Source organism: Oncorhynchus mykiss, chromosome 28 (assembly GCF_013265735.2).
Source record: "Oncorhynchus mykiss isolate Arlee chromosome 28, USDA_OmykA_1.1, whole genome shotgun sequence".
Classification (NCBI taxonomy): Eukaryota; Metazoa; Chordata; class Actinopteri; order Salmoniformes; family Salmonidae; genus Oncorhynchus; species Oncorhynchus mykiss.
The window spans coordinates 39311777-39326776 of record NC_048592.1 but is presented as its reverse complement, the minus strand read 5'-3'; the positions used below and the strand labels follow the sequence as shown (position 1 = coordinate 39326776).

Genomic DNA, 15000 nt, shown 5'->3' with positions numbered 1-15000 from the left:
AGCGTCAGGTGTGTCAGGTAAGGTAGTTAGGGTCAGGTGTGTCAGATAAGGTAGTTAGGGTCAGGTGAGGTAGTTAGGCTCAGGTGTGTCAGGTAAGGTAATCAGTAGTTAGTTGTCCCATAGACCCATGGTGTGTGTGCGTACTCGTGCTGCGTTGTAGATCCTGAATATTCTACTGATTATGTCTTCCTCCAGGTCAGCTGATACAAACTCCACCTGGATTGGCCCCTGGCGATGCACCCCGTTCTCTGGCCAGTACTGAGGACATAGCTAACACACACACACGCACACACGCACACACGCACACACGCACACACACGCACACACACGCACACACACGCACGCACACACACACACACAAAGGACAGGGAGAGAAAAACAACAACTTTGAGGTGGAACAGGAACCAAAACGTTTGACAAATATCTCTTAAGAATGAGTGGCATTTCCCAGATCTTGGAACAACGTAAGCTGGGCAACAGCACAGGAGAGGCTGTCTTCTTCTCTCTGACATTTTGAAAAAATTAATAAAAAAAAAAAATAGTTCCCGGGGAGGGTCAGGTAAAAACTCTCGCTCACGTGGAACGTCAAAAGGAAAACTGAAGCGTAAAGCAGACAACGCTGAGACCGTCGTTTTAAACCATCTGGAATTGAACCGATAAAGCCCAACTTAAGCAACCCAAGGTAGTAGCCTTTTTATCGATTGATGCTTTGTGTAGTGTTATATAAAAACAGAAACCTTGGTCTGCTAATATCTTTCATTCTCCCCTTCTGCATGTTCATTCTATATTTTATTTCTCTCCTGTCACCCTTTCATGTCCCAGGTATGAGTCTTCTCAACAAAAACAAAAAAAAACTAAAAAATCCATCTTTCGTTCTATTCAAACCTCCAGGAAAACCAGAGTTGCTTTATTTGTAAGAGAATACATGATCAAAAGATGTTCTGGAAGAGAATGGAAGCGCTCTGAATGTGATACAGAATGTGGATGATCAATTCGTTGCTTTGACAGTTTAGTTTTCAACTGTTAAGAGTAGTGAACCCACGAGAAAGGCTCATACAGTAGGAGCTGGAAATACCCCATGTACACTTACCTCTGGAGAGACTGCTGAGGTAGAAACAAGACAACATGACCCTGTATACTGTACGGTGTATTACTTAGACAACATGACCCTGTATACTGTATGGTGTATTACTTAGACAACATGACCCTGTATACTGTACGGTGTATTACTTAGACAACATGACCCTGTATACTGTACGGTGTATTACATAGACAACATGACCCTGTATACTGTACGGTATATTACTTAGACAACATGACCCTGTATACTGTACAGTGTATTACTTAGACAACATGACCCTGTATACTGTACGGTGTATTACTTAGACAACATGACCCTGTATACTGTACGGTATATTACTTAGACAACATGACCCTGTATACTGTACGGTGTATTACTTAGACAACATGACCCTGTATACTGTACGGTGTATTACTTAGACAACATGACCCTGTATACTGTACGGTATATTACTTAGACAACATGACCCTGTATACTGTACGGTGTATTACTTAGACAACATGACCCTGTATACTGTACGGTGTATTACTTAGACAACATGACCCTGTATACTGTACGGTATATTACTTAGACAACATGACCCTGTATACTGTACGGTGTATTACTTAGACAACATGACCCTGTATACTGTACGGTGTATTACATAGACAACATGACCCTGTATACTGTACGGTATATCACATAGACAACATGACCCTGTATACTGTACGGTTTATCACATAGACAACATGACCCTGTATACTGTACGGTATATTACTTAGACAACATGACCCTGTATACTGTACGGTGTATTACATAGACAACATGACCCTGTATACTGTACGGTATATCACATAGACAACATGACCCTGTATACTGTACGGTTTATCACATAGACAACATGACCCTGTATACTGTACGGTATATTACTTAGACAACATGACCCTGTATACTGTACGGTGTATTACTTAGACAACATGACCCTGTATACTGTACGGTGTATTACTTAGACAACATGACCCTGTATACTGTACGGTATATTACTTAGACAACATGACCCTGTATACTGTACGGTGTATTACATAGACAACATGACCCTGTATACTGTACGGTATATTACTTAGACAACATGACCCTGTATACTGTACAGTGTATTACTTAGACAACATGACCCTGTATACTGTACGGTGTATTACTTAGACAACATGACCCTGTATACTGTACGGTATATTACTTAGACAACATGACCCTGTATACTGTACGGTGTATTACTTAGACAACATGACCCTGTATACTGTACGGTGTATTACTTAGACAACATGACCCTGTATACTGTACGGTATATTACTTAGACAACATGACCCTGTATACTGTACGGTGTATTACTTAGACAACATGACCCTGTATACTGTACGGTGTATTACTTAGACAACATGACCCTGTATACTGTACGGTGTATTACATAGACAACATGACCCTGTATACTGTACGGTATATCACATAGACAACATGACCCTGTATACTGTACGGTATATTACTTAGACAACATGACCCTGTATACTGTACGGTGTATTACATAGACAACATGACCCTGTATACTGTACGGTATATCACATAGACAACATGACCCTGTATACTGTACGGTTTATCACATAGACAACATGACCCTGTATACTGTACGGTATATTACTTAGACAACATGACCCTGTATACTGTACGGTTTATCACATAGACAACATGACCCTGTATACTGTACGGTATATTACTTAGACAACATGACCCTGTATACTGTACGGTATATCACATAGACAACATGACCCTGTATACTGTACGGTGTATTACATAGACAACATGACCCTGTATACTGTACGGTTTATCACATAGACAACATGACCCTGTATACTGTACGGTATATCACATAGACAACATGCACACACAGCAGAATAGTTTACTAAGAGAAATGGTGTGATGCACACACACACACACACACACACACACACACACACACACACACACACAAAGAGATTGCAGAAATACAGGTGGAAGAAAACCTCCTATCTCTGCCTCCTCTGAGAGCCAATCAGAAACCTCCTATCTCTGCCTCCTCTGAGAGCCAATCAGAATTTGACAAATTCAACCGCTGAAAAACAAAGATGCTGATGGAGAAAAAGTTACTCTCTAATCTCTCTCCCCCCTCCCCCCTCCCTCCCTCAGTCCCCCCCCCCCCCCCCCCTCCCCATCGCTCCACCTGAGCTACAGTGAGAATATTGAATGAAAGGCCCTGCCAGCGTGTGTGTCTGTGTGTCAGCCAGTCAGCTAGTCAGTCAGTCACACAGGGAGAGAGGGGAGAAAGCGGCGAGAGCAGCCCAGGAAGAGGCTTTTGATCTTTGGGTGTGATGACAGGGCCTGGAGCCTGGAGCTCCCGGAGAGAACATCCAAAGATAGATCGCCCAACCGACATCTATAACTCTGTCCCATCTATAACCCTGTCCCATCTATAACCCTGTCCTATCTATAACCCTGTCCCATCTATGACCCTGTCCTGTCCCATCTATAACCCTGTCCAATCTATAACCCTGTCCCATCTATAACCCTGTCCCATCTATAACCCTGTCCTGTCCCATCTATAACCCTGTCCAGTCCCATCTATAACCCTGTCCAATCTATAACCCTGTCCCATCTATAACCGTGTCCCATCTATAACCCTGTCCAATCTATAACTCTGTCCTCTCCTGTCTATAACCCTGTCCCATCTATAACCCTGTCCTGTCCCAGCTATAACCCTGTCCCATCTATAACCCTGTCCCATCTATGACCCTGTCCCATCTATAACCCTGTCCCATCTATAACCCTGTCCCATCTATAACCCTGTCCAATCTATAACTCTGTCCTGTCCTGTCTATGACCCTGTCCCATCTATAACCCTGTCCCATCTATAACCCTGTCCCATCTATAACCATGTCCTGTCCCATCTATAACCCTGTCCTGTCCCATCTATAACCCTGTCCCATCTATAACCCTGTCCCATCTATAACCCTGTCCCATCTATAACCATGTCCCATCTATAACCCTGTCCCATCTATAACCCTGTCCCATCTATAACCATGTCCCATCTATAACCCTGTCCTGTCCCAACTATAACCCTGTCCCATCTATAACCCTGTCCCATCTATAACCCTGTCCCATCTATAACCCTGTCCCATCTATAACCCTGTCCCATCTATAACCCTGTCCCATCTATAACCATGTCCCATCTATAACCCTGTCCCATCTATAACCATGTCCCATCTATAACCATGTCCCATCTATAACCCTGTCCCATCTATAACCCTGTCCCATCTATAACCATGTCCTATCTATAACCCTGTCCTGTCCCAACTATAACCATGTCCCATCTATAACCATGTCCCATCTATAACCCTGTCCTGTCCTGTCTATGACCATGTCCTATCTATAACCATGTCCCATCTATAACCCTGTCCCATCTATAACCCTGTCCCATCTATAACCCTGTCCTGTCCCATCTATAACCCTGTCCCGTCTATAACCATGTCCTGTCCCATCTATAACCCTGTCCCATCTATAACCCTCTCCCATCTATAACCCTGTCCCATCTATAACCCTGTCCCATCTATAACCCTGTCCCGTCTATATACCTGTCCCATCTATAACCCTGTCCCATCTATAACCCTGTCCCATCTATAACCCTGTCCCATCTATAACCCTGTCCTGTCCCATCTATAACCCTGTCCTATCTATAACCATGTCCTATCTATAACCCTGTCCTGTCCCATCTATAACCCTGTCCTATCTATAACCATGTCCCATCTATAACCATGTCCCATCTATAACCCTGTCCAATCTATATACAGTGCCTTGCGAAAGTATTCGGCCCCCTTGAACTTTGCGACCTTTTGCCACATTTCAGGCTTCAAAAATAAAGATATAAAACTGTATTTTTTGTGAAGAATCAACAACAAGTGGGACACAATCATGAAGTGGAACCCTGTCCCATCTATAACCATGTCCCATCTATAAGCCTGTCCTATCTATAACCCTGTCCTGTCCTGTCTATGACCCTGTCCCATCTATAACCCTGTCCCATCTATAACCATGTCCCATCTTTCTGACTGATGCTGAGGTTGTCCATCTATAACCCTGTCCTATCTATAACCCTGTAATGTCCTGTCTATGACCCTGTCCTATCTATAACCCTGTCCCATCTATAACCATGTCCCATCTATAACCCTGTCCCATCTATAACCCTGTCCCATCTATAACCATGTCCCATCTATAACCCTGTCCAATCTATAACCCTGTCCCATCTATAACCCTGTAATGTCCTGTCTATGACCCTGTCCTATCTATAACCCTGTCCCATCTATAACCATGTCCCATCTATAACCCTGTCCCATCTATAACCCTGTCCCATCTATAACCCTGTCCCATCTATAACCATGTCCCATCTATAACCATGTCCCATCTTTAACCCTGTCCTGTCCCATCTATAACCCTGTCCCATCTATAACCCTGTCCCATCTATAACCATGTCCCATCTATAACCCTGTCCCATCTATAACCCTGTCCCATCTATAACCCTGTCCCATCTATAACCCTGTCCCATCTATAACCCTGTCCCATCTATAACCATGTCCTGTCTATGACCCTGTCCTATCTATAACCCTGTCCCATCTATAACCATGTCCCATCTATAACCCTGTCCCATCTATAACCCTGTCCCATCTATAACCCTGTCCCATCTATAACCCTGTCCCATCTATAACCCTGTCCCATCTATAACCATGTCCCATCTATAACCATGTCCCATCTATAACCCTGTCCCATCTATAACCCTGTCCCATCTATAACCCTGTCCCATCTATAACCCTGTCCTCTCTATAACCCTGTCCCATCTATAACCCTGTCCCATCTATAACCCTGTCCCATCTATAACCATGTCCTGTCTATAACCCTGTCCCATCTATATACCTGTCCCATCTATAACCCTGTCCCATCTATAACCCTGTCCCATCTATAACCCTGTCCCATCTATTACCCTGTCCCATCTATAACCCTGTCCCATCTTAACCCTGTCCCATCCATAACCCTGTCCCATCTATAACCCTGTCCCATCTATAACCCTGTCCTGTCATATCTATAACCCTGTCCCATCTATAACCCTGTCCTGTCCCATCTATAACCCTGTCCCATCTATAACCCTGTCCCATCTATAACCCTGTCCCATCTATAACCCTGTCCCATCTATAACCATGTCCCATCTTTCTGACTGATGCTGAGGTTGTCCATCTATAACTCTTTTTGAATTCTTTATCATTATTGACCATCTATCCTATCCTATCTCCTCTGCCTATCCAATCCTATCTATCCTATATCCTATCATATCTATCCAATCTAATCTATCCCATCTATCATATCTATCCTATCCTATCTCCTCTGCCTATCCAATCCTATCTATCCTATATCCTATCATATCTATCCTATCTAATCTATCCCATCTATCATATATATCATATATATCCTATCCTATCTATCATTTACTAAACTATCTGTCCATCATATCTATCCTATCTATATATCCTATCCTGTGCTATACTATATATCCTATCCTGTCCTGTCTTATATATCCTATCTATAGTGCATTCGGAAAGTACTCAGACCTCATTTTCCACATTTTGTTACGCAATTATTTTAAAATGGAATGAATCGTTTTTTCCACCCGCATCAATCTACACCCAATACCCGTAATGACAGGGCCTTGGTCAGGGAGGTGACCAAGAATTTGATGGTCACTCTGACTGAGCTCCAGAGTTCCTCTGTGGAGATGGGAGAACCTTCTAGAAGGACAACCATCTTTTCAGCACTCCACCAATCAGGCCTTTATGGTAGAGTGGCCATACGGAAGCCACTCCTCAGTAAAGGACACATGACAGCCCACCTGGAAACCAACATTTAACTTTTTGGCATGAATGCCAAGCATCACGTCTGGAGGAAACCTGGCACCATCACTACGGTGAAGCATAGTGGTGGCAGCATCATGTTGTGGGGATGTTTTTCAGCAGCAGGGACTGGGAGACTTCTCAGGATCGAAGGAAAGATGAACGGAGCAAAGTTCAGAGAGATCTTTGATGAAAACCTGCTCCAGAGCGCTCTGAATGTCCTGATTCCAGGCTGTGTGCTTAGGGTCATTGTCCAGTTGGAAGGTGAACCTTTGCACCGGTCTGAGGTCATGAGTGCTCTGGAGCAGGGCTGGGGGTCTGAATACTTTCTGAATGCACTGTATCCTATCCTATCCTATATACCAAAGCTATCCTAACCTATCTCATCTATCTAATCTATCATATATTTCCTATCTATATATCCTATCTATCTATCTATCTATCTATCTATCTATCTATCTATCTATCTATCTATCTATCTATCTATCTATCTATCTATCTATCTATCTATCTATCTATCTACAGTGGCTTGCGAAAGTATTCACCCCCTTTGGCATTTTTCCGAATTTGTTGCCTTACAACCTGGAATTAAAATAGATATTTGGGGGGATTTGTATCATTTGATTTACACAACATGCCTACCACTTTGAAGATGCAAAATATTTTTTCTTGTGAAACAAACAAAAAACTGAAAACTTGAGCGTGCATAAATATTCACCCCTCCCAAAGTCAATAGTTTGTAGAGCCATCTTTTGCAGCAATTATAGCTGCAAATCTCTTCGAGTATGTCTCTATAAGCTTGGCACATCTAGCCACTGGGATTTTTGCCCATTCTTCAAGGCAAAACTGCTCCAACTCCTTCAAGTTGGATGGGTTCCACTTGTGTACAGCAATCTTTAAGTCATACCACAGATTCTCAATTGGATTGAGGTCTGGGCTTTGACTAGGCCATTCGAAGACATTTACATGTTTCCTTTGAACCACTCAAGTGTTGCTTTAGCAGTATGCTTAGGGTCACTGTCCAGCTGGAAGGTGAACCTCAGTCCTAGTCTCAAATCTCTGGAAGACAAACATTCATCCATCATTCCTTCAATTCTGACCAGTTTCCCAGTCCCTGCTGATGAAAAACGTCCCCACAGCAGGATGCTGCCATCACCCTGCTTCACTGTGGGGATGGTGTTCTCAGGGTGATGAGAGGTGTTGTGTTTGCACCAGACATAACATTTTCCTTGATGTCCAATATGCTCATCTGACCAGAGTACCTTCTTCCATATGTTTGGGGAGTCTCCCACAAGCCATTTGGCGAACACCAAACGTGTTTGCTTATTTCTTTCTTTAAGCAACAGCTTTTTCTGGCCACTCTTTCGTAAAGCCCAGCTCTGTGGAGTGCACGACTTAAAGTGGTCCTATGGACAGATACTCCAATCTCCTCTGTGGAGCTTTGCAGCACTTTCAGGGTTATCTTTGGTCTTTTTGTTGCCTCTGATTAATGCCCTCCTTGCCTGGTCTGTGAGTTTTGATGGGCAGCCCTCTCTTGGCAGGTTTGTTGTGGTGCCATTTTCTTTTAATAACGGATGTAATGGTGCTCCGTGGAATGTTCAAAGTTTCGGATATTTTTTTATAATCCAACCCAGGACCTGTTTGGAGAGCACCTTGGTCTTCATGGTGCTGCTTGCTTGGTGGTGCCCCTTGCTTAGTGGTGAGGCAGACTCTGGGACCTTTCAGAACAGGTGCATATATACTGAGATCATGTGACACTTAGATTGCACACAGGTGGACTTTATTTAACTAATTATGTGACTTCTGAAGGTAATTGGTTGCACCAGATCTTATTTAGGGGCTTCATAGCAAAGAGGGTGAAGACATATATATATATATATTTCATTTCACCAATTTGGACAATTTTGTGTGTGTCCATTACATGAAATCCAAATAAAAATCTATTTAAATTACAGGTTGTTAATGCAACAAAATAGGAAAAGCGCCAAGGGGGATGACATTATAAAGAGAAACCCAGGCCAAACCCAGGACAGACCTAGGACAGACCCAGAGGAACCCCAGGACAGACCCAGAACAGACCCAGGACAGACCCAGGACAGACCCAGGGGAGTCCTAGGACAGTGTGAATATACACACACCACTTTTCCGTTTTTTATGTTTTTGAATTTTTTGAAACAAGTTATTTTTTCTTCATTTCACTTCACCAATTCGGACTATTTTGTGTATGTCCATTACATGAAATCCATATAAAAATAAATGTAATTTACAGTTTGTAAAACAACAAAATAGGAAAAACGCCAAGAATACTTTTTCATGGCACTGTATCTGTCTATTCTATCTACAGTAGCTCTAATGTATTCTACACGTGCTCCTTCTCTTGCCATGTCCTACCTCACTCCACATTTCTGGTGCCTGATATCTTTCTCTAATAAAACTTTTTAGGGATAGGGGGCAGTATTCAGAAGTTTGGATGACTGAGGAGCCCAAAGTAAACTGCCTGTTACTCAGGCCCAGAAGCTAGAATATGCATCCAGGGGAAAATAAATTGAGGTAATTTGAAACACACATTTTTAGGACCCAGATTGCAGTTGCTATGGCTTCCACAAGATGTCAACAGTCTTCAGAAATTGTTCAATGTTTTTTTTTTTTTGTTAAGAAATATCGTTGTTTTTATCCGGTATTAGAAACAGTTTATTCCGTCTTAAATTTGATCGATTATTTACATTTTAGGGTACCTGAGGTTGGATTACAAAACGTTGTTTGAAATGTTTGGACCAAGTTTACAGGTTACTTCCTATATTCCTTTATAGGCATGTTGGGCGAGCTGGAACAAGTGCATTTCTGAATCAAACGCGCCAAATAAACTGACATTTTGGGATATAAAGAAGGACTTTATCAAACAACACGACCATTCATCGTGTAACTGGGACATTTGGGATTGCAAAAAGATGAAGATCTTCAAAGGTAAGATATTTATTTTATAGCTATTTCTGACTTTCGTGATGCATCTGTTTGGCTAGAAAATGATTGTGCCGAGCTCCGGTGAGGGTTATTCATCTCCTGTATTGACTATACTATTTTCATCTTAAAATGTATGATTTATTTACACATTAGGGTACCTGAGGATTGATTAGGAACGTTGTTTGACATGTTTGGACCAAGTTTATGGGTAACATATGGGATTCATTGTGTGTGCATTTTGAACGAGGTGAAACCGGTGGATTAATGAATGAAGCGCGCCAAACAAAACATACTTTTATGGGATATAAAGAAGGACTTTATCGAACAAAAGGACCATTTGTTATGTAGCTGGGACCCCTGGGATTGCAACCAGATGAAGAGCTTCAAAGGTAAGGGATTTAGTTTATCTCTATTTCTGACTTTCGTGGCATCTGCTTGGCTGGATAATGTTTTTCATGCGGGGCGCTGTCCTCAGATAATCGCATGGTGTGCTTTCGCCGTAAAGCCTTTTTGAAATCTGACAACGCGGCTGGATTAACAAGAAGTTTATCTTTTCAATCATGAAAGTTTTAATATTACGATTTCTGTAATTTGAATTTGGCGCTCTGCAATTTCACCGGATGTTGTCGAGGTGGGTCGCTTGAGGCACGCAACAAGAGACTGAATGTCTCTGTCCTTGTGGGGTGTGTGTGTGTCGGAAGTTATGAGTCCTTGTGTGTGTTCTAGGCCTTTTGTAGACACACAAAGCTATTCTTTAATTTTTCTCTTAGCTGGAGTCTTACATACAAGGTCCTATTCACGGAAAAAAAACTACTTCAGATGCTGTCTATTTCACAGTCCATTTCAGACAATATACTAACTCCCATAGAATTGTGTGTATGTGTACATATGGGCAAATGCATTTGTGTGTGTCTGTGTGTGTTAGTGTGTGTGTGTGGTGTGTGTGTGTGTCTGTGTGTGTGTGTGTCTGTGTGTGTTAGTGTGTGTGTGTCCGTGTGTGTGTGTGTGTGTGGTGTGTGTGTGTGTGTGTGTGTGTGTGTGTGTGTGTGTGTGTGTGTTTGTGTCTGTGTGTGTGTGTGTGTGTTTGTGTGTGTCTGTGTGTGTGTCTGTGTGTGTGTACCTGTGCTGGGTCGACGTCATTGAGCATCACTATGGAGGTGCAGTGGTAGTCCAACACCAGCCTCCAGAAATCCTTCACTGTGTTGGGTAGAGGATGCTGGGTCACGATGAACGCTGACGGCTGCTTATAACTCTACATGAGGGAGGGAGAGAGAGGCCGGGGGGGGGAGGGGTAGGGAGGGAGGGGGAGGGGGAGGGAGCGGGAGAGAGGCAGGGAGGGAGGGAGAGGGAGGGAGAGAGGGAGGAAGAGGGAGAGGGAGAGGGAGAGGGAGGGGGAGAGAGAGAGGGAGATCGAGAGAAAGAGGGAGAGGGAGGGGGAGAGAGGGAGAGCGAGAGAAAGAGGTAGGGGAGGGAGGGGGAGAGAGAGAGGGAGATCGAGAGAAAGAGGGAGAGGGAGGGGGAGAGAGGGAGAGCGAGAGAAAGAGGTAGGGGAGGGAGGGGGAGAGAGAGAAAGAGGTAGGGGGAGGGAGGGGAAGAGAACGAGAGAGAGAAAGAGGTATGGGGAGGGAGGGGGAGAGAGAGAGAAAGAGGTATGGGGAGGGGGAGAGAGAGAGAAAGAGGTAGGGGGAGGGAGGGGGAGAGAACGAGAGAGAGAAAGAGGTATGGGGAGGGAGGGGGAGAGAGAGAGAGAGGAAGAGGTATGGGGAGGGAGGGGGAGGGAGGGGGAGAGAGAGAGGAAGAGGGAGGGGGAGGGAGGGGGAGAGAGAGAGGAAGAGGGAGGGGGAGAGAGAAAGAGGTATGGGGAGGGAGGGGGAGAGAGAGAGAGAGAGAGAGAGAGGGAGGGGGAGGGAGGGAGGGGGAGAGAGAAAGAGAGAGGGAGGGGAGGGAGGGGGAGAGAGAAAGAGAGAGGGAGGGGGAGGGAGGGGGAGAGAGAGAGAAAGAGGTAGGGGGAGGGAGGGGGAGGGAGAGGGAGAGAGAGAGAAAGAGGTAGGGGGAGGGAGGGGGAGAGAGGGAGGGGGAGGGAGGGGGAGAGAGAGAGAAAGAGGTAGGGGGAGGGAGGGGGAGAGAGAGAGAGAGAAAGAGGTAGGGGGAGGTAGGGAGAGGGAGGGGGAGGGAGGGGGAGAGAACGAGAGAGAGAAAGAGGTATGGAGAGGTAGGGGGAGAGAGAGAGAAAGAGGTATGGAGAGGTAGGGGGAGGTAGGGAGAGGGAGGGGGAGGGAGGGGGAGATTTTAATTAAACTCCTAACGACTATTTCCATTGACTACAGGTTTTTCTCCTTTTCTAGATATTGAGAGGATAGCCTGGACCCAGATCTGATTTTATGTTGTCTTGATAATTCCTGTGGTCATGGCAACACAGCACAAACAGATCTGAGAACAGACTACTGAGAGTTCAGTCCTTACGTCCATGAGTGCAGCATTGCAGTGTGTGTGTGTGTGTGTGTATGTGTGTGTGTGTGTGTGTGTGTGTGTGTGTGTGTATGCAGTGTGTGTATGCAGTGTGTGTGTGTGTGTGTGTGTGTGTGACATACGTCCATAAGAGCAGCGTTGATGTAGTTGGAGCTCTCTCCGTCGATGGTGATGAGGAAGGGCAGACAGCGGTCAGGAGGAAGAACATCCATACAGCGGTTCTTCTCGTGGTTCCTGGGGAGCAGGGCGATACTACAGTCCTCCACCCGCAACGTAGGAGTCACCATGTTCAAAGTCTGGAGAGAGAGACAGTAGAGGTTACAGTGGGTTACAGGGTGATACAGTGGGTTATAGAGTGATACAGTGGGTTACAGAGCGATACAGTGGGTTACAAGGCAATACAGTGGGTTCCATTATGTTACAGTGGGTTACAGTGGGTTACAGTGGGTTACAAGGCAATACAGGGGGTTACAGAGTGATACAGTGGGTTACAGAGCGATACAGTGGGTTACAAGGCAATACAGTGGGTTACAGAGTGATACAGTGGGTTACAGAGCGATACAGTGGGTTACAGAGCGATACAGTGGGTTACAAGGCAATATGGGGAGCAGGGCGATACTACAGTCCTCCACCCGCAACGTAGGAGTCACCATGTTCAAAGTCTGGAGAGAGAGACAGTAGAGGTTACAGTGGGTTACAGGGTGATACAGTGTGTTATAGAGTGATACAGTGGGTTACAGAGCGATACAGTGGGTTACAAGGCAATACAGTGGGTTCCATTATGTTACAGTGGGTTACAGTGGGTTACAGTGGGTTACAAGGCAATACAGGGGGTTACAGAGTGATACAGTGGGTTACAGAGCGATACAGTGGGTTACAAGGCAATACAGTGGGTTACAGAGTGATACAGTGGGTTACAGAGCGATACAGTGGGTTACAGAGCGATACAGTGGGTTACAAGGCAATACAGTGGGTTACAGAGTGATACAGTGGGTTACAGAGCGATACAGTGGGTTACAGAGCGATACAGTGGGTTACAAGGCAATACAGTGGGTTACAGAGCAATACAGTGGGTTACAGTGGGTTACAGAGCGATACAGTGGGTTACAGAGTGATACAGTGGGTTACAGAGTGATACAGTGGGTTACAGTGGGTTACAATGGGCTAAAGTGTTTTAATGTGCGATACAGTGGGTTACAGTAGGTTACAGGGCGATACAGTGGGTTACAAGGCGATACAGTGGGTTAAAGGTTGATGTAGTGGGTTATATTGGATTACATGGCATTACAGTGTGTTACAGTAGGTACAGTAGGTTACAGGGCGATACAATGGGTACAGTGTGTTACAGTAGGTACAGTGTGTTACAGTAGGTACAGTGGGCTACAGTAGGTAGAGTGTGTTACAGTAGGTACAGTGGGTTACAGTAGGTACAGTGTGTTACAGTGTGTTACAGTGGGTTACAGTAGGTAGAGTGCATTACATTGTCTTACAGGGAGATACCGTGGGTTACAGTAGGTTACAGTGGGTTACATTATGTTACAGTGGGTTACAGTGGGTTACAGTGGGTTACAAGGCAATACAGTGGGCTACAGTATGTTACAGTGGGTTACAGTGGGTTACAAGGCAATACAGTGGGTTACAGAGTGATACAGTGGGTTACAGAGCGATACAGTGGGTTACAGAGCGATACAGTGGGTTACAAGGCAATACAGTGGGTTACAGAGCGATACAGTAGGTTACAGTGGGTTACAGAGCGATACACCTGCTTCTACACCTGCATTGCTTGCTGTTTGGGGTTTTAGGCTGGGTTTCTGTACAGCACTCTGAGATATCAGCTGATGTACGAAGGGCTATATAAATAAATTTGATTTGATTTGATTTACAGTGGGTTACAGAGCGATACGGTGGGTTACAGAGCGATACAGTGGGTTACAGAGTGATACAGTGGGTTACAGAGTGATACAGTGGGTTACAGTGGGTTACAGAGCGATACAGTGGGTTACAGAGTGATACAGTGGGTTACAGAGTGATACAGTGGGTTACAGTGGGTTACAATGGGCTAAAGTGTTTTAATGTGCGATACAGTGGGTTACAGTAGGTTACAGGGCGATACAGTGGGTTACAAGGCGATACAGTGGGTTAAAGGTTGATGTAGTGGGTTATATTGGATTACATGGCATTACAGTGTGTTACAGTAGGTACAGTAGGTTACAGGGCGATACAATGGGTACAGTGTGTTACAGTAGGTACAGTGTGTTACAGTAGGTACAGTGGGCTACAGTAGGTAGAGTGTGTTACAGTAGGTACAGTGGGTTACAGTAGGTACAGTGTGTTACAGTGTGTTACAGTGGGTTACAGTAGGTAGAGTGCATTACATTGTCTTACAGGGAGATACCGTGGGTTACAGTAGGTTACAGTGGGTTACATTATGTTACAGTGGGTTACAGTGGGTTACAGTGGGTTACAAGGCAATACAGTGGGCTACAGTATGTTACAGTGGGTTACAGTGGGTTACAAGGCAATACAGTGGGTTACAGAGTGATACAGTGGGTT

At 44.6% G+C, this 15000-nt stretch overlaps 1 protein-coding gene across 1 annotated transcript in view; it reads right to left on the bottom strand.

The window, feature by feature from the left end:
* The window catches only part of LOC118944840 (receptor-type tyrosine-protein phosphatase mu-like), a 543829-nt gene that overhangs the window by 6547 nt on the left and 522282 nt on the right, over positions 1-15000 (bottom strand). The window contains exons 31-33 of the mRNA XM_036966400.1: positions 12570-12743; positions 11099-11230; positions 145-270 (exon numbers count right to left, since the gene is read on the bottom strand). Coding sequence (XP_036822295.1) covers positions 145-270; positions 11099-11230; positions 12570-12743 — 432 coding nt within the window. The remainder of the gene's footprint in view (positions 1-144; positions 271-11098; positions 11231-12569; positions 12744-15000) is intronic.